General features: G+C 41.9%; 1 protein-coding gene across 3 annotated transcripts in view; it reads right to left on the bottom strand.

Moving 5' to 3' along the window:
• PTH2R (parathyroid hormone 2 receptor) overlaps nt 1-8,284 on the bottom strand; it is a 101,954-nt gene extending 93,670 nt beyond the window's left edge. For all 3 annotated transcript variants that reach the window (XM_038585591.1, XM_038585592.1, XM_038585593.1), the window contains exon 1: nt 8,183-8,284. In XM_038585591.1, the coding sequence (XP_038441519.1) occupies nt 8,183-8,257 (75 nt within the window). In that variant the 5' untranslated portion in view covers nt 8,258-8,284. The remainder of the gene's footprint in view (nt 1-8,182) is intronic.
• Nucleotides 8,285-21,166: the final 12,882 nt, after the last annotated feature.

Below are 21,166 nucleotides of genomic sequence, written 5' to 3'. Positions count from 1 at the left end.
ATCTTTGCTCTTAGAAAGTGCATTTTAAAAAATAACTAAAAATTTTGTTCTCATAGAAAACAGAACTAGCCTGATTATAGAAGTAAGGAAAGTGACAAGAAGTATAAATGACTCTCATTTAAGAAATTGCAGCCAGTTTGCAATTTGATGTAAATGGTCTCACAAAGGAGAGGCAGCAGTTACCTCAATCACACACAGAAGTCTGTTCCAATCTAGTCATATAAATATTTGGCCAAATAGAGTACGAAGCAACACTTTTGTTTGTTTGCTAGGTTTTTAAGGGTGTTATCAGTATGTATCTTATTATTAAGAAGAGTATTTGACTTATTTGGTGATTCAAGCAGCAATGTATAATAATATATAACATCCTCCACCTATGATCATGGAAACACCAATATTGAATGAGTATCTAATCATCTAATGTGAGGTACCATATACTGTAGAAAAGTTATTAAGAACCAGTTAGGCACTGTCTGTGGCAGAACTTCAAAACAATTAATATGACATATTTTTAAGGAAATACCATATCAGGAGCGCCAGGGTGGCTCAATCAGTTCAGTGTCCAACTCTCGGTTTCAGCTCAGGCCATGATCACGGGGCCCTGGGATTGAGCCCCGTGTCAGGCTCTACACTCAGCGTGGAGTCTACTTGAGATTTTTTTCTCTCCTTCTCCCTCTGCCCCTCCCTCTCATGCTGTCTCTCTCTCTCTCTCTCTCTCTCTCTCTCAAGTAAATAAATAAAATCTTAAAAAAAGAAATAGCATGTCATTTATGGCTTTAAATTAAAAATCCTACATGATATAAACTCAGAACTTTCTACAATAGCCTACCATTTAACAATTTAATAAAATTAGCACTGATGAACATGAACAAATATCATACTTGATAAATCTTTAGAAGAAGTCTCATTGAAGTAATAAACAAGATAAGATGCACGTAATAATTACTACTGTCCAACATTACATTGGGAGTTGTAGTTAATGCAGTAAATAAGACAATAGATAAAAAAAATAGATATACTTATTGGAGAAAATTGTTACTGCTCCAGAATAAACTTGGTAGGTGTGAATCAGTAAATAAAAATAATCAAGGGACGTCTGGGTGGCTCAGAAGTTTAGCACCTGCCTTCGGCCCAGGGCGTGATCCTGGAGTCCTGGGATCAAGTCCCACATCGGGCTCCCCTCCAGGAGCCTGCTTCTCCCTCTGCCTGTGGTTTCTGACCCTCTCTCTCTCTCTCTCTCTGTGTGTGTCTCTCATGAATAAATAAATAAAATCTTTTTAAAAAAATAATTGAGTCTCTATACCAGCAATAGCTAGTTAGAAAAATAATAGAAATGATGATGACGATAGCAACAACAGTAATGGCTAAGAGAGTGAGCAAACTCTGTGACAGGTGCTACAGTAAATGTTCCTTCTGAGGTTTTCATGGTGTATAATCCATACAGCAACTCAATGAATTTGGTATCAGGTCATCCCCACTTTTCAAATGGGTTCTTGAGATGTAAGTAACAGCTAGAGAGAAGGAAACGTAGATTCCAAACTCAGTTCTGATATCAAAGTCCATAATCTTAACCATTTTATATACTCCTTCCCCCTCCAGAAAGCTATGATTTACTTTCAGTGAGCATCTATAAAATTCCATCAGCCAATGGAATAACTGTCAAGCTCAACACTGAGCCTACTTTATCAGCCATTAGGAAGAGGGAGCTCTCGAAACACTGAACTCTCTTAGAGTTCTTGTCTTTCCATCTCCATGACCAGATACTGGATCTTTGACCTCTGGCCCTCAGAGGAGAGTGACCCTTTTAAAATTAAAACAGAGAAAAATATAAAATTAAATTAAATTAAAACAGAGTAAATGATTAGAGCCTTCGGTTCCAAGTGGTGTTAAAGAGGATGAATTGTCTTAAAAAGAAAAAAAATACAAATAAGCTTATTCAAACATTTTTGCAGAACCTACTATCCAAAGACACCATGCTGATTGTCACAGGGTGTTTCAAATTGTTTGTTCGTCCAGTTTTCCCTTTGAATTTACAATTTAGAGGTAATCTTATAGAAAATCTATCTGTACACCCTCTTTTAAACAAGTTAGCCAGTGCTTTTACTTCCATGATACTCTCATTGAGAATATCATTCACACATGTGGTTTCAGGTACTCCCTATAAAGTGCTGGTGCTAAATCCAGAGTTTTCTTAAGCTTTTAAAATCCAATATCCAACCATCTAGTCAATATCTCAGGCATTTCACTCCCAGCTTATCTAAAAATTTCACTCCTTGTATTTGCTCCAATCCACTCGTCCTTCAGCTGAATGTACCTTCTATCTCTTGAATCCATCTGCCTTCTTGCATCTCTAGTTCTACAAGGACACACCAGTGATTGTGAGAACAGCTGCAACTGCCTTCTGATTAATGGCTCTGTCTTCAGAATGACTTCTTCAAAGGGCAAGACAGATATTAACCAATACTTGTATTAATAACTGTAAAATTATAACATCTATCAGTGCAAAGAATAAAATGTCCAATTGCTGTCAGAATGCAACTGGGTTCTAAAGGGGAAACTGTAAGGTATAGAAGGCACATTTTTGGAGGCAGAAAGAACACACACACACACACCATTTAAAAGCTTTCAGTGCAAGGGGGGTGCACCTAGGTGGCTCAGTGGTTGAGCATCTACCTTTGGCTCAGGTCGTGATCCCAGGGTCATTGGATAGAGTCCCACATCAGGCTCCCTGCGGGGAGCCTGCTTCTCCTTCTACCTATGTCTCTGTGTCTCTCATGAATAAATAAATAAACTCTTTTTTAAAAATAAATAAAATCTTTCAGGGACTCCCAATCAGTTTAGAAATAATCTCAATCTAATAATCATTCCATTAAAAAGCCCTTAACGAATCTACTAATAGAAAAGAGCTGGCATTTTCATTATTGGGCACCTTAAGGCTTTTGTGCATTTGCATATTTTTCAATTCAATATTCCCACATCCCCTGAGATAAACACCATCATCACTGCCACAATAGATTGGAGGAAACAGGAGGCTCAGAAGGTACTGACGGCCGAGAATCACATTGCTGTTAAAAGATTTAAAGCCTAACTCAGGGAGAAAGCAAAACCCGAACAGAGAGACAAGAGAACATGGATTCTAGTCGATGACAAAACCCACTGAAGCTCACAACTGGAAAATAAATGGAATGTGTGAATGTTAGATGAAAATGTTCAATTTTTATTCATGAAGAGTTGAGGAAGTTCCAAGGAAATGAAACCTCCCTGTGCATTGCCAGGAAAAGGCCACCCCTGCTCCCCGCCCTTGCAGCTCCGAGGCCCTGGGGGGCTGAGGATTCCACCCACAGCTGGCGCAGCCACCCAGAAGGCCGCACCCCAGGGATACAAGGCTCACCCAGGCCCGGCAGACAAATGAAAACTGTCCTGGCTGTCGAAGGGAAAGAAGGAGAACGAACGAACCACTGGATCTTTAACCACAGTAGCGCTTCTGGAAGTATGCATGATGCAGACACACTCAGCAGCCAAGTTTCACCTCGATGTTTTTGAGAGTAGTCTCTTAGCCAGCGTCTCGGAGGAGCTGCCTATGTCCTAATGACGTCCTCATCCTTGAATCTACCAGTGATGGCTTGTTGCTAGTTTCATCTGCTATCACCACGATCTCCAACTGATACAGAGCTTGAGATGTGGCTGCAGGCTTATTTATTTGGTTTTCTATCTATCTCTCTTTTTTTATCTTATGCCCCACTCCTACTTCTCTGCCTTCCCATATGCAACCACTTATGTGAAATTTATATACACATATATCTCTTATCTGGATGTCTACACAATATGTATGGCTGCTTGACTGTGCATATATTTAAATATATGTAAACAGCACTGTGTCATATAGCGCATTGTTTATATGCTATATCCTATTCTGTTTGAAACATCTCATACATGCTGTTTTGTGTACATTGAATCCACTGCTTTTTATTGCCTCATACCCCACTATAAATACCCATATTGACCCCAATACCACAGAATTATTGCAATAACCACTATGAACTTGTGTAAGAAATTCCTTGGGAAATATACACAGGGGTGGATATTGTTGGGACAGAGGGCTGGAGAGACATAATTTAGCTAAGCAGTGCCCAACTGATCTCCACAATGAGGACACCAACCTGAGGGAGGGGTTCCAGGGTCGAAGTCTGGGTGTGAATCATGACTACTCGTTAGCTGTGTGACCTGAGAATATCACCTAACATCTTAGTCCCATTTTCTCACTTATGAAATGAATAATTACAGCGTCTATCTCACAAAGTTACTACGAGAATTAAATGACATAATAATGGATTAAAGTGCTTAGCACAGTATTTGGCACTTGGTAGGTAAATAAATATTATCACTGATTGTCGTCCCCTCCCCCCTAATAAGAGATTTCTGATTCCCCAAAGACTGAATCTTCACACTGGAAGGTCAGTAGAGCTAATCCTTCTCACTGAACAGAATAAGAGTAGAAACATCAAGTTTCACACCCAACGAGGTTGCATGTTTTCAGAGGAGGAATGTGAATGTGGCTTTTGGGTTCCCAGGCCATTCTTTGCCCACATCAGAATGTCCACGAGAGTGTTGGTATTCCACGCAGGCAAAAAATGAATGATTACTGGAAAACAAAACCTGCCCACTAGTATCTGCTCATGCCTAGTATTGTATAGAACTTACATACTTCCACTCAATAGGTCATATCTTCCGAGAATTTTCTCCTGTCATGGTGATGGATTTGTACTCTCTTCAGGCACATACACTGTCAGAACCACTGATACGCAACCATGGAGCCTGGGGAAGGTGACTGAATCACATGGGGTCAGCCCATTGTCAAGCCCAGCAAAACCAACATTGTTCCTTGATAATTTCATAAGGAAGGCAGACACAGAGGTGCACCACCGACACAGTCCTTCAAGAAAGAACCAACTACTTGTCTGGAAGGAGTGTGGTTTTGGGACAGCCTCCAGCTGCAGTTCAAACATCTGTCTCAAGTTTGAAACCAAGTGTACAATTACATAAACAATCCTGAGCTAATGAGTAAGCAACAGTTAGAGTACAAGGACCTGGCCATTCTATCATCACATGGGGCTCCTCTGGTGGGCAACCTGTATCCTGAGCTCTCCATGAGGTTGGCCAAGACTGTGCCAGATTTGCGTCCTGGTCTGTGGCTCTCCCTGTTCAATCCTACTTTCTCACTATTTTCTCTCTCACAGGTACTTTTCACAGTACCCCCAATAAACCTACTGTACCATTAACTCCATCTCAGAGTCTGTGTCCAGAAGGACCCATTGACATAGCAAACAAAATACTACACATACTTATACAGTGCTCCCCATTCCCATGTGATAATCTGACTTCAAGAAATATATTATGAGGCACTGTAATGACATCTGATACGTGATCGCATGAGTTCTGAACTGTGCTTTGAAGCAAAGGCAGCCTCTTCTTTGCCAACCAAAAACCACAGGGATCTTTAAAAACAATTAATAGATACTAGTCTATAGTATCTATTTTGTGATGTTTATTAAATATTAAACATTTGTTCGACACAAGCTATTCTGCTTTGATACATTCCCTTCATTGTTCTATCAATATATTTTCTAAATTTAATATATATGTTAGGTAGGAATGAAGATGAAGAGACTGAAGACCAGAGAAGGTGTCAACGTGTCAATGTAACTCACTTTATTTTAACCTTCAGATTTTGTTTAAAGGGCCAAAAAAATTTTTTAATTTTTATTTACTTATGATAGTCACACAGAGAGAGAGAAAGAGAGAGAGGCAGAGACACAGGCAGAGGGAGAAGCAGGCTCCATGCACCAGGAGCCCGATGTGGGATTCGATCCCGGGTCTCCAGGATCACGCCCTGGGCCAAAGGCAGGCGCTAAACCGCTGCGCCACCCAGGGATCCCAGGGCCAAAAATTTAATACACTACTATAAACTACCATTTCATACATTCTTAATTAACAAACATAAACAGAAGTCAACTTAAAGCAAGGTATCTCCACCAGGGCTCATTTTTGAGAGAGACTTTCAGCAACATCTAAAGACATTTTGTGGTTGTCGCAACCGGGCAGAGGGGACACTACTGGCATCTAGTGGAGAGGACGGGAATGCTGCTAAATATCCTAATGCACAAGACAGTCTCACAACAACAAAAAAATTATATGGCCCAAAATGTCAGCAGTACCAGTGGAGGTTTAAATTATAGAAAAATTATCCAATGTCTTGAGTGGTTTACTGAAAACTAAAAGTAAGAGAAATATTCTGCCCACAATCTCAAAATGATATTTCGTTGTGGTGCTAAGCAGTATCTCCCCCATTCCCCTCACAAAAGCAATCTGGAACACTGAATAAGGTAAATGGCTACAGTTCACTTGCCCCTTGTGCAAGGGAGCAGTGTTTTTAAGCATATTATTCAAATACCTTATAAGATGCAAATGTAGGAAGTACATTAGAGATCACCAGAGTTCCATAACTGTCACCAAATCCTTTTTTTCCCATTTGCTCATATTCCTTCTGGTGAAATTTTTCAGGTTTTAGCATGCCCTACCTTCAAGCATCCATTGCTAATATTCTTAGTCAACGTACAACACACATATTGTTCGATTTTTTAACAAAACAAGTTTGCATTAAACAACCCAGCCACGCTAGGTAAAGCCCAGTATTTAGCAGGGCAGGGTACTATAATTTTTTTTAACTTATGTGGGCTATATGGTAAATAACAATAGTAATAATAATAATAATAATACTTTTTTAATTGCGCTTTTAGGATAATTGACTTTTAAACCGATCGTCTGAAAGCCAAGAACATAATATTAAGTTTAGGTAGTATCAGTACATAAATCAATGCCTTAATATTCTCACGGTTAAATAATTAAAAAAAAAACCAAAAACAAAATATTTAGGGCTCCATTTGACGGTCGAGGTGCGCCCCCTGCTGAACAGAAGAGAGAAATGACGTTGATAGAGTTTAAATTCACAGGCTCCTAAGCCTTACACCCACCTCGCCATACACCTCGTCCATACAGCTCATCCGAAAAGCTGCGTGAAAACCTCCTATTTTATTTGACTCAAAAAAAAAAAAAAATGTGAGGTTGAATTGCCACTTGCACACTAGAGAGGCCCTATTCCAAAAGATCACCCAGAAAATCTCTAAACAGTATTAGCAACACGAAATGACAACTAACGTTTGCTCTTCACAGGAACAAGCTGAGCCCTACTTAACACTGTATTTTGTTTTCTGCCAAGTGTCTTCTCTCTAATGATGCGCGACTGTCTGGCGGGGGAGCCGCTCATCCGCTTAGTCGTCACCGTCGATCCGAGAAGTTTAAGTTCTCAAAAGTGACGCTCAGCCGCCCGCAAAGATAATCTCGACTAACGAAACGGGACCCAAGGAGTCTCCGGGCAAGAAAAGTTCGTTCGCCTCCCAGTCCGGCCCTCCTGACCCAGAACACACCCCCGTGCGCACAGCCCCGACTCTCAGACGCCCCGACGCTGGTCCTGGTCCGAGCGGTACCGGGCCCGGGACGCTCGCCTAAAGCATCCCCCGCGGCTCCGCTAGATGCCTGCCGAGCGCTGAGGGACGCGCACGTGTGTGTGTGTGTGTGTGCGCGCGCGCGAGTGCCTGGGTGTGTCCGCGTGTGTGTGAGAGCGCCTGGCTCTCTGAGTGCGCGTGTGTGCGCGTGAGTGTGAGTGCAGGAGCGCCCGGCCGTGCGCGTGAGTGTGCGCGTGAGTGTGCGTGTGAGTGTGAGTGCAGGAGCGCCCGGCCGTGCGCGTGAGTGTGCGCGTGAGTGTGCGTGTGAGTGCACGAGCGCCCGGCCGTGTGCGCGTGTGTGCGCGTGAGTGTGAGTGCAGGAGCGCCCGGCCGTGTGCGCGTGTGTGCGCGTGAGTGTGAGTGCAGGAGCGCCCGGCCGTGTGCGCGTGTGTGCGCGTGAGTGTGAGCGCACGAGCGCCCGGCCGTGTGTGCGCGTGAGTGTGAGTGAAGGAGCGCCCGGCGGTGTGCGTGTGTGTGCGCGTGAGTGTGAGTGCAGGAGCGCCCGGCCGTGTGCGTGTGCGTGTGCGTGTGCGCGGGAGGCGCGCGGCGCGGGGTCCGCCCGTCAGCGCCGAGCCCGAGGCTCCCTCGGGCCGCAGGGGCAGCGCCGCACCTGCTCTTACCTGGGCTCCGGCGAGAAGGCAGCCGCCGAGCAGCAGCCACGCCCGCGCCTGGGGCGCCGCTCCCGGCCCGGCCATGCCCGGACCCGCCCTCCCGGAGCCCGGAGCCCGGCGCCCGGAGCCCTCGCAAGTTGGCGGGCGCGGGGCACCCTCGGGGCGGGGAGCGCGGCGCGGCGGGGGCGGCCCGGGGCGCGCGTCGGATCGCGGGCCCGCGCCGAGGCCCGCCCCGCCCCCCGCCCCCGCCCCCCTCCCGCCCGGGGGCCCCGCTCGGCTCCCGGCCCGGACGCGCCGCCCCGCGGGGCCCGGTGGGAGGAGGGGGCGCGCGGACCCCGGCCCGGCTCGCGGGGCGCCCCGCGGGGCTGCAGGGGGCGCTCCCGGTCGGGGTCCCGGCGTCCCGTCTGCACGTGCGTCCGCTCGGCCCCGGCCCCCGGCCCCTCGGGGCGCCCCGGGGCTCGGGGAGGGCTCCGCGAGCTCCCTGTGCCCAGCCGCGCGCTGCCCCGGCTCACGGGAGGCCCCGGTGGTGCGGCCGGGCGGGCGCTGCCCCTGCGGCCCGCCCCGCCCCGCCGTCTCCCGGCCCCTCCGGTTCCCGACTGCCTGGCTCCAAACCACACTAGTATCAAGTCTGTGTGTGCGTGGGGGGGGGGGGGGGGGCGGGCGATTGAGAGAGACGGAAGGAGGGAGGGACAGTCTACTCCAGCAGAAATCTCTAGGTCAAAATTTCTTTGCATCATTTTGCGAGTTTTGGGTCCAGGCATCATAGAAAGACGACTGATATTTGTTTATAGAGTGTGTGCGTGTGCGTGTGTGTGTGTGTGCGTGTGTGTGTGTGTTTAAATATCTTCATTTGGGACAAAGCCTGTTCCCTTATTCTAATAGGTGCAACCATCAAGACGCCAGAGACCTTGCTTTAGGGACCTTGAGTCCGGGAATATTTAGTCTCCCAGCATCTGATGCAGTTTGGAAAGAGTGACCCCCATAGACAGAACATGATAACTCCCTCCCCGCTTGACCGTGACGATCTGTGATTTGTCACCGTCAGCTTTCATACGAGTGCCAAAGTGAAAACTGGGTTTGCTTTTAAAACTTCCAGATTATGAATGGTTGGCCACCCTGAAACACTAGAAAGGGGTAACTTCTATTTCCACTTCCCCAGGTCTGAAATGTTCGCTCCTATCTCTAGCTTAATAGCATCGTTTACATTGTTTGTGTGTATTGTGAACTATCTTGTGCTTTTTGGAAGTAGCAAAATATATTCAACATATGCATATGCACAGAGCCGTAAAATTACCAAGTAAAGTTCACTTTCTACTATTCTATCAAAGATTTATAACACTCTCTATGGTGACTATTATCTAAAGTCTTCAGTTTGGTTAAATTATTTAGAACTGAGGCACTGAGGTGGCTCAGTTAAGCGTCTGCCTTGGGCTCAGGTCATGATCTTCAGGTCCTGGGATCAAGCCCCACGGTGGGCTCCTAGCTCAGCCGGCATCTGCTTTTCTCTCTCCCTCTCCCTCTGTGCCTCACCATTGATCGTTCTCTCTCTCTCAAATAAATAAATAAAATATTTTAAAATAGATAAATGAGAACTGCTACCTTTTCTATTATCCTACTCAAGCAGGAAAATAGTGGTAATAGTATTAATACTGATACATTAGGTATCTATTATCTATTAGTATAAAGCATTAAGTGCTTTATTTCATTGCAGTTACTCTTCGGAGTACTTCACATAAAATTAGCCAATTTTCCATTAACCCTGTGAGATGGGCATTATTGCTTTCCATATTTATAGATGAGGAAACAGATAGTAAGTCACTTGCCCAAGGTCCGGGTGTTCTATCATTGTGGCACCACTAATCATGTGTCCTTCTATTTGTGCAAAAGTATTATTACAGATTTTTTCCATATTCCTTAGGCCTCAAAAACCAGAAACACTCTTCCAGGAGTTTTTACTTTCATTTGTTTGTTCCCCATCTCTAAACTAGAGAATAGGGATCCCTGGGTGGCGCAGCGGTTTGGCGCCTGCCTTTGGCCCAGGGCGCGATCCTGGAGACCCAGGATCGAATCCCACGTCGGGCTCCCGGTGCATGGAGCCTGCTTCTCCCTCTGCCTATGTCTCTGCCTCTCTCTCTCTCTGACTATCATAAATAAATAAAAAAAAAATTAAAAAAAAAATAAATAAACTAGAGAATAATTTACTGTGTATTATAGTAGTGGTTCTAAGCCAGGGACAATTTTGTTCCCCAGGGACATCTGGCAACGTGTGGAGAAATTTTGAGTTGTGTCATATTTTTGGTGTCTCACTACACATTACTAGTACGTACTGGGCAGAGGCCAGTGATGCTGCTCAACATCCTACAATTCACATGACAGTTTCTCGTGACAGAAATATCTGTCATTACTGATAAGGTTGAGAAACTCTACAGCACAAAGGGTACCCCAAATTGTTAGCTGTTTATCAACTAGATAGTCAATAAAATAAGATAGGCCTATACATTGGAACTTAAAATCAATTTGTGTGAAATTTCCGCCATTCAAATGGTTCATTCAAAAAGAAAAAAACAAAAAACAAATGGTTCGTTCATATAAATGGATAAAAATCCACAGGCTCTACTAGAGCATATAAAGTTTTGAAGATATTAAATTATGCTAAATGAAAAAAGGTAGGTAAAATAATTACAAAAACTGCTGTGATATCATCAGGATATTTGTGACTCTTGTCATAAAATATATGATTCTGATATTAGGGGTAAACTTGGAATAAGTATTTTAGTTGTAAACTGATTAAAAAAAAAAAAAAAAAAAAAACACCCGTAGGGGTAATTGGGTGGCTCAATCAGGTAAACATCCCACTCTTGATTTCATCTCAGGTCATGATCTCAGGGTTATGAAATCGAGCTCTGTGTAGGACTCTGCACTTGGCAGGGAGTCTGCTTGAGATTCTCTCCTTCTCCCTCTGCTCCTCCCCCTGCTCGCACTCATTCTCTCTCTCTCTCTCTCTCTCTCTCAAATAAATAAATCTTTTTTAAAAAAAAAAAAACCTTTATGCAAAGTTGATGGAGTGACTTAACCCAACAAATCTCTGCAAATGACATCTTGTCAATCCTTAAATTCAATGAAAGATAATGACAGTTCTGAGCATCCCCACTCACAAATGAAAAACAGGATCTTGATCATTAAGAGACTCAACCCCCAAGAAAATCGTAGCCCCAAGGAAATTATGTGATTTCTGGCAGTTTTGTTTTGCTATCTTTTGTAGGTCCGCTGTGTCACATACCGACCTGTATCAGGATTAGTCAGCATGCTTGTTAAAAATGCACATTCCTGAGCTTTCCTTCAGACCTGCTGAACCCCAATCTCCAAAGCTGGGGTTTGGAAATCCACATTTCTACAAGCTCCTGGGTGATTCTCATACAAGATGAAGCTTCAGCACCACTGTCTAGGCTGATTGGGACACGCAGCTGGTGTGAGCTTCACAGGCAGTTGTGAGGTCTGATGCCCCAAGACTTCTCTTCTGTGAAAAGTGCACTATCCTCTGCAATGAAGGAGCAGGGGTGACGGGTCAACAGCCTGCTCTGTAAGGTGGAGATATGGGGACAGTAGGTTGTTAGGCCGACTCCCCCACAACTATAGAAGAATAGTCGCATTGTGAGGCGGACTGCTTTTGTTTTTGTTGTTGTTTTTCCATTTCTGAGTGTAGGAAGGACCTGAAGCCCTGCTCTGCTCTTTCAGGCTCCCGTGCTCCTTGCTGAGCTTCTCTTGAGCAGACCCACACACGGTCTCTAAGGAACAATTTGAAAAGCTTTATTCTGGGAGCGAAGGTCCCTGCTATCAGCTGCTCTGTGTTTGGGGAAAGGGCAACTAAAATGCTAAAATAATTAATTAAATTAAGATTCGTTAATCAATGTAATTTAATTGCCTTAATGACTTCTCTAAGTTCTTTCAAGCTTTTTAATCCCAAGCTTGTGTCTGGTCTCTGCTGCTGTTGCTATGTCTGTGAATGTGTCTCTATGTGTATCTGTGAATGTGTCTGTGTCTCTGTTTGTGTGTCTGTGGGTGTGAGGGGTGCGTAAGTCTGTGACAGTATGTGTTTGAAGGTGTATCTGCGTTTAACATTCCAGGAATTTCTCAAAAATTTGAGTGCACAAATCTCATTCTTTGATGTTTTCCAGTAAGATGAAGTTTGATTCTTTAAAAATCCAGAGTTGGGGCAACTGAGTGGCTCCGTGATCCAGCGTCTACCTTTGGTTCAGGTCATGAACCCGGGGTCCTGGGATCAAGTTCCGTGTTAGGCTCCCTACAGGGAGCCTACTTCTCCCTCTGCCTATGTCTCTGCTTCTCTCTGTGTCTCTTCTGAATAAATAAATAAAATCTTTTTATCAAAAATCTTAAAAATATAATAAAATAAAATAAAAATAAAAGTCCAGATTTTGATCCCTGAACAATGCAGGAATTAGACGCACTGTCCCCTATTCAGTCGAAAATCCATGTATAACTTTGATTCCTCAAAAACACAACTACTGATAGCCTACTGTTGACCAGAACCTTACCAATAACATAAACAGTCAATTAATACATATTTTGTATGTTATCTGTATTAAATACTGTATTCTTACAGTAAAGTAAGCTAGAGAAAAAAATACAATTAACAAAGTCATAAGGAAGAGAAAATTTATATACAATCCCGTATTTATCAAAAAAAAGGCCACATATAAATGGACCCTTGCAGTGCAAACCATGATGTTCAAGGGTCAACTCTATATACATTTTCTCTCATTCTAATGAGGCTTTCAATAGGAAGTAGAAATAAATGTATATTCCCAGCCCACCATCTTTTTCTGGAAATGCAAGGTAAAATACATATTTAGAAATTCTTAGTCACACTTTTCTTTAACAATACATACTCCAAAAGCAAATTTTGAGAATACAGAAGAATCACAAAGAGAACAAAAGTCAGCCAAACTTCCTTTATCTCATCTTGTGTCTACTCATAATTATTTTAAAGTAAAATTGGCCTTGCAGTGTACATAACATGTTTTAAAGGAGGAGAAGCAAACAGATTCAATAAGAATGTTGTGCTGGATGGGCTTTATTACTTTTAGTTTTCTATACTCTCTATATGGCTACTGTACGATAACATTCTGGAAACAAAAAAGTCATAAAAATATTCTAGAAACAAAAATATCACTGTGATAACTTTCCTTGAACAGGTATATTTATGTGAATCACTGAATATTATCTTAAATTTTTAAATCAGAATTTGTATTAAAGATATGCTCAAATTTAAAGTTTATTGTGGATATTTACAAAGTGAGTCTATTTGTAGTCTCAATAGAGCATTCTCCTCTTGCTTTCATTGGCATTACGTTTAGAATCCTGTCCATTTAACAAAGATGACATGTAATTATTGCTTTAATATTAATTTTTAATTTGCTGATAAGGTTCACTATTATGTGGGTTTACTGGGCAATTGTATGACTTCTTAAAATCTTCCATTCTTTCCTCTTGATGGAAGAAACGAAGTGGCACGTGTAGTCTGAGGCCGGATAGCCTGGATTTGAAACCCTAGCTGTGCAACCTGGGGCAAAAGTTTATTGGAAAAGTTAAATGAGTTAACAAAGTATGAAGAGTACAGAAAAGCACAGTCTACATTTAGAATAGTAAATCTTTCCCTGGCATAAATACCAAAATGTTGTCCCAACACTATTTTCAGCCTAATTTGTACAATTAAACACTTGTCATGCTTTATCAGTGCAGAAACTTTTCAAAAACTTTTATGTATCTAAATCTATCAATGTTTTCTGACAGTTCTTCCTTAGTTTCTATGCTAAAAGGAAACTGCACACTAAAAATTAGAGTGGCTTTTCACCAGATTTTTTTCTAGTTATTTTCTACTATTTCATAACTTTACATTTAACATTTTAAAGAGTCAAATTTGTTCAGTGGTGATTCAAGAGTTTTCCCAAGTACCTACCCAGTTAACACAGTACGAGGTGTTAGAGAATCCATCTCTTTAATGGGAAAGACATTTTGAAAAGAGATGAGGGATGAAAGTTTGCTGATGGCTCTGAAATCACAAACTCAGGCCCACATGAGGCTGCTATGCTGGAAGGGGCTTAGAAAAAAAGCAGAGTTTGCAGAGGGTTTAATAGAGCATCTTTCCATTTTACCCAGGGGAAGAATCCCATTCCTCAAACCCAGATGTGAGAGGTCCCTGTCAAGCTGTTGGAAGGGTTCCCTCCAAGTGTGTAACTGTTAAGATTTGGAAAGCTGGAAGGAATGAAGCCTCTGAGGTTCAGATCTGAGGGCTTTCTGGCTGGAACTCAGGAAGTAGGCAGATAGCAGCAGGGAAAAGCCTGGCCTTTTTTTTTTTTTTTTAATTTTATTTATTTGAGAGAGAGAGTAAGCAAGCAAGCCATGAGCAGAAGAGCAGAAGGGCCAGGGGAAGGCAGTAAGCAGAGGAAGAAGCAGACTCCCCACTGAGCAGGGATCCTGACAAGGGGCTCCATCCCAGGACCCTGAGATCATGACCTGAACCAAAGTCTGATGTTTGGCCAACTGAGCCACCCAGGCACCCCAAGCCTGGCCACTTATACACAGGTGTAGGTCAGTTACTCAGAAGGGAAGAGGTGCTCCACAAGGAGTGGGCTTCTGTCCAGACCACAAACTGATGTGCAGTGGCTCTCATCCAAGTGGCTTTCTGTCTGTTTACTCTGGGATGGTTGTTGTCATTAATAACTTGCTTCCAATGTTCATATGAGAATTAAGTGAGGCAATTAAGTCAAAGAAAGTTATCAGCTGTACAGAATTACACAAACGACAGTGAGTCGGTATTTACAGGATACTTTCATATAGCTATTACATTCAAGTTATAATTGTTAAGATGAAAAGTCCTACAAAATACTCAGTAATTAATTTGTAGCTTAAGGGAAAATAATGAAAAGGAAGCAACAGCAAATCTTAAGGTTTTCCTACGGCTAATTAAAGGAAATAATAAATAAAGTCAGAGGCCACCTCAGTCAGGATAAAGCCTAAAGAAAATTAGGAAGTTGGACAATTATGCATTTGACATCATCACACTTCCTCTCGCTCACATCTCCCTTTTCCCTGGCTTGTTAAATGCCCAGTATTTCTCATTTGTTTCTTGAAAATTAGATGTGAACCTCTTTCCCAATAGCTAACTCACACCCCAACTTACCCTTGCCTCCAAGACTTCTGCCCCCTGTTTTCTCTTTATATTCTCTATCTGTAGAGATTTTAAAATATGTTCCCAAAATTCTTTGAAAATCTTCCCATCTGTGTGGGGGATTCTGTGTCTCTTCCCCTTGATTTTGGGCTCTGTGACTGTTCAACCTACAAAATACAGTGGAAGTGAATGCTAGCCTTCAGAAACTGGTGGCTCTCACTTCTAGGGACTCCCTTTCACTCTTGGAATTTAGCCACCATGCTCTGAGGAAGTCCAAAAAGCCCACAGAGGAACTCACATGGAGACAACTGAGGACCTCAGCTCTCATCTCTGATATTCCAGGCAACAACCAGTGCCAACTCAGCAGCCATATGAGTGAGCATTGTCAGAAATGGATCCTCTAACCCAAGCTGAGCTGCCTCAGCTACTGCTATAGAGCAGAGATTTATGAGCTAATAAATGGTGGTAGTTATTTTAAGTCATTCAAATTTGAGTTAGCTTGTTACACAGCAATAACTGAACACTATTGCACCATCAAACAATTTTTCCTGTGGTCACGAGATCTCTCTATAATGTTTATAGAGAGGGACAAAAGACCCAGGATAGCCTACACAATACTGAAGGAGAAAAAAAGTTGGAAAACTAACACTACCCAACTTTAAGACTTACTGTAAAGCTACAGTAGTCAAAATTGTGATATTATGATACAAGATCACAATTTTGTGACATTGGCAAAAGAAGAGACAATACATCAACGGAACCAAATAGCCCAGAAACAGAACCACATAAATAGGATCACTGATCTTTGGCAAAGGAGAAAGGCAATATAATGGAGCAAGGATAATCTCTCCAACAAATAACGCTGGAACAACTGGACATCCACATGCAAAAAAAAAAAAAAAAAAAAAAAAGGTCATCTACACACAGACCTTACGCACTTTTTAAAAAATTAACTCAAAATTGATTATAGACCTAAATGTAAAATACAAAACTATAAAACTCCTAGAAGATAACACAGGATAAAACCCAGATGCCCTTAGATATGGTGGTGACTTTTAGATGTAACTCCAAAGACATGGTCCATGAAAGAAGTAAGTGATAAGCTGGACTTCAATAAAATTTAAAAATTCTGCTTTGCAAAAACAGTATCAAGAGAATTAGGAGAGAAGCCACAAACTGGGAGAAAATATTTCAAAAGACACATTTGATAAAAGACTGTCATCCAAAATATGCAAAGAACTCTTAAAATTCAACAGTAAGGAACAAACAACCCAGTTTAAAAAATGAACCAGGGATCCCTGGGTGGCGCAGCGGTTTGGTGCCTGCCTTTGGCCCAGGGCGCGATCCTGGAGACCCGGGATCGAATCCCACATCGGGCTCCCGGTGCATGGAGCCTGCTTCTCCCTCTGCCTGTGTCTCTGCCTCTCTCTCTCTCTCTCTCTCTCTGTGTGACTATCATAAATAAATAAAAATTTAAAAAATTTAAAAAAAAAAATAAAATAAAAATAAAAATAAAAAATGAACCAAAGAGCTTCTCCGGTCACCTCACCAAAGAAGATACACAGGTGATAAATAAACATATGAAAAGATGCTCCACACCACACGTCCCTAAGAAAATTCAAATTAAAACAGTAAGGAGATAGCCCTATACAACTATTAGAATGGCCAAAATCTAGAACACTGACAAAACTGAGGCTATGCATGTGTGGGGGCAGTAGGCATATGGGAGATCTCTGTGCCCTCCTCTCAAGTTTGAAGTAAATCTAAAACTACTCTAAAAAAATAATAAAGTCTTCTTCTTAAAAATCTCATCTAGACATTGGCATAGAATATGAGAATAACTTGGTTTCATTATTAGGTCATTTGTAACCATGACTCAATCTTGGCCAAATGTTGACTAGACAGGTAACCCCTTCTGCCTTAAAACTCCATTTTGTCTTTCCAAAATCATATGGCTTTCTCAAAGTTGACTCATTCTTCTGTCAAGAATTTCTGAGAAATGTGATTCTTCCCCAGAGATGCCATAAAATACAAGTATTTGAAAAATCTTTCAATTTCTTCCTGATACTTAAATCACCTCTACAAACCTATAGCCATATTTCCTCAATAAAAAGATTCCTGAGGTAGTGAGATTTACATGGAAAGCATCTGACTGGACAGAGCAGTAGCCCAGATGAAAGGGCTACAGTCGGCTGCCAATTACAATCTCTTGGATTTCATAGTGCTCTATAAAATTTTTACAAATTCCCTTCATAAATTCATATCTTACAAAATATTTGTGTCAACAAGATATCCCTGATGCCCCAAACAATCCTAGGAGATGAGGAAACTAAGGCACTCATTTCAGTCATGGGACCATTTAGATGAGGAAAGAGCAACACAAAGAAAAGCCAAGTGACTTGCAGAAGGACACACGGCAGCAGGTAGGGACCATGGCCTGGGTCTTCCATTTCCACATCCATCACTTTCCCTACTAGCCAACCCTACCCTTCTGGAATGCACTTCAGCATCTATGTAAAACTCCACAAACCTACTAAGTGACTTCTCAATTATTTTCCCATTTCTCCCACAAAGACAATTTCCAGCAGAATCACATTTTTTTAAGAGATTCTTGTTAAACCAAAGGATTAGTCACATTTCAGGCAGTATGACATATCTATCAGTGATTTATTTTTTGAGCCTTTTAACACAAGGAGCCATATGCTCCCAATGATATACTAAATAACACTTAAAAGTGAAATTTAACCCTGATAAGAAAAAGAATGACACTTTAATTTGGAGATGGATTAGGAAAAAAACATTGAAAATTGTTTTTAAGATTTTATTTATTTGAGAGAGAGAGCATGAGTAGGGGAAGGAGCAGGGGGAGAGGGACAAGCAGACTCCTTGCTGATGGGGTTCCATCCCAGGACCCTGAGACCATGACCTCAGCTGCAGTCAGATGCTTAACTTACTGAGCCACCCAGGCACCCAGAACATTGAAAATTTTAATGTAGTTCTTTCTCTAACTCTTAAAAAAAATAAAAGGTTCAAGGAATCTTGAAGAAGCTAATCTGATTAAGACTTTAAAGTGAGAGTTTGTTAGCAATTTATACTAGGAGCTTTCTAGATATCGAAGCTCACTATAAGAAGTAAATATTGACAAAAACAAAGAAACAGAACATATTATTTGTGTCCTAAAGAATATATATGACAAAAAAAGAATATATATGACAAAGCATAATGCCAACATAGCCAAAACAACGTATTACGAAAATAGCTATGGGGTACAGAGTGAGGGAGTGATCAAGTTGGGACTGAGGGGACCCGAAGGAGGCTTCTGGAAGGTAGGAAGATTTGCAAAGCTTCTAAGGTGATATGACAACAGGAAAGGATACTTATGTGCTTTGCCATGGCCCAAACTCACTACAAAGCTGGGTATATCATACGACTATGATAGAACCACATTGTATAATAGGTACAAGGAAGCAGGAAGAAAATGGCCTTGCCAGTGACAACAGGAAGGTGAGAAGTAGCAGGGGCTGGGTGTCCCTCATTACCTAAGGCACAGAACTGGCAACGGCATGGCAGCCAATCATGCACCTGCAAAGCTGAGACATTAAAATGTTTGCATGAGAAAAAGCGTTCTGTTGGGCCTGCGCAGGACAGATGCAGGAGGAGGAGCCAGGGAGCCACGTCAGAGGACCAGTTGTAGTAGGAAGGGCCAGAGCTGGATGCCAGAGCCTCACAGGGAGCAATCCTCTTCTGCCTCCAGTGTGTCCCCAAGAGGGACACGTAGCCCTGTGCAGGTGAGAGAGGATTTCGGAGAACATGGGGACTGAGTGTGCAGAGCGGCTGTGCCTGAGTCAACGGAGGACACAGAAGAGGGGGTTCCAGGCAGAGAGAAAAGCGTGTGCAAAGGGAGGGAGACATGGAGAGCATGATGGGCTCTAGAATAGCAGTTGTGAGGAGGAGGGAGCGGTGCAACCCATAAACCCAGAGGATCAAAATGAGAAGTAGGAAAATACACCAGAAGGGACAGCGCTGTGAGAAAATGTGAACAAAAACATTAACAGGACTTAGTCACTGACCGACATTGAAAGGTAAAAGGGATGGTGGGGTTAAAAACAATCCCCTTTTGGGGCTCCTGGATGGCACAGCCGGTTGAGCACCCAATTCTTGGTTTTGGCTCAGGGTCATGATCTCAGGGTGGGATGATGGAGCCCCTACTTGGGCTCTGCATTAGAGTCGGAGCCTGCTTAAGACTCTGTCCCTCCCCCTGCTCTCTCTCTCTCAAAATAAATAAATAGGAGCACCAGGGTGGCTCAGTGGTTGAGTGTCTGCCTTCGGCTCAGGTCGTGATCCTGGGGTCCTGGGATCCAGTCCCACATGGGGGGATTGCTTCTCCCTCTGCCTATGTCTCGGCCTCTCTCTCTGTGTCTCTCATGAATAAACAAATAAAATCTTAAAAATTACTTAATTTTTTAAAATCCCCTTTTGCAAGTTTTGGGGACCAAAGAATGGGGACAGTGTCAAAGGCAGGAAAGGATACACTGTTTTGTGAAGGGAGAGATGCTCATCTTTAACACTTCATGTTGCCTTTCCAGTAACATTAGAGCATACAGGTGGCAGGAGGGGGACAACTCGTGACTTTAGAGAAGAGGAAGTGGGGCAAAGATGAGCCCTGAAGACAGATTTTAAATTTGGAAGAGTCCAGATACAAGTGGAAGCTGAGACCACGAGTGGATGAGTTACTTGAAGAAACTCAATATATGCAAGAATGCAAATGATTTCCTTATAGAATTTGTATACACACATACCTGGAGTATAATTAATGAACGTACAAGCACAATGCTGCTAAACTAGATCGATTGCCTCTTGTATCCTATCCAGTTGATTTCTACTCCAGAAACAGGAAGTCAACACTTGTCAAATATTGATTAAGATCTATTATAAAATGTACATTTATCTTCTTCACAAAACTTTTTTGCTTGTAGGGAAAGGTTCAAGAGATACAAATACATCTGTTTAAATATCCAGTTAGACATCAAATGTCTTTCAATAAAAGAAAATCTTGCTTAGTTCAATATAACACACATATTTCTAGTATGTGAATATATATAGAATGTATATTGTAATGTGAATATATAACACATATTTCTAATAAAATATAGATAGTCTTTAGAAATTAAATAAACTATTCTTAACGATTATATATTTAACTCTTACTGACTTAACTTGAAAAAACTTAGATAAAATTAAGTTACTGATTTTCCCATGTCTAAAATAATTTTCCCTAAATTAGAAGAAATCAACAGGATCTGTATAAAAAGTTATAGATAATATACTACGCCTAATGCCAAAATAATCCCTAATATAATTTATTATGAACCACCCCTTAGAAATCTGAGTAATGTTGCTGTTTTTATCACAATACCAGGCTAAATTAAATATCTTTTTAAAAAGACAAAGAAAAAAGCTCTAATGAGGAAATTCAAATAGCTCTTGCTATTTTTGAAAATATAAACATATCCCACTGCAGTGTAAATAGACATATCCTTTCATTTTAGGTGGTCCCAAAGATAGGTACTGATGACTAATTTAATAACTGAGCAGATTTTTTGGCAAGTTTTTCTCAGGATATTAAAATATTACAAAAGAGAAAATTCTACTGAAGTCAATTCTATCCCTCACATTTTGGGAAATTTGGACATTACTATTCAAAATTCATATTCTATTTTGTTGGCAATAAGCAAGTATGTTACCAGCCTCTGGACATATAACCACTATAATATTTATTTTGGTAAGCAATAAACGCAGCATTC

Source organism: Canis lupus, chromosome 37 (genome assembly GCF_011100685.1).
Source record: "Canis lupus familiaris isolate Mischka breed German Shepherd chromosome 37, alternate assembly UU_Cfam_GSD_1.0, whole genome shotgun sequence".
Classification (NCBI taxonomy): domain Eukaryota; kingdom Metazoa; phylum Chordata; class Mammalia; order Carnivora; family Canidae; genus Canis; species Canis lupus.
The sequence above is the reverse complement of the archived record's forward strand: the minus strand, read 5'-3'. Positions and strand labels throughout refer to the sequence as shown.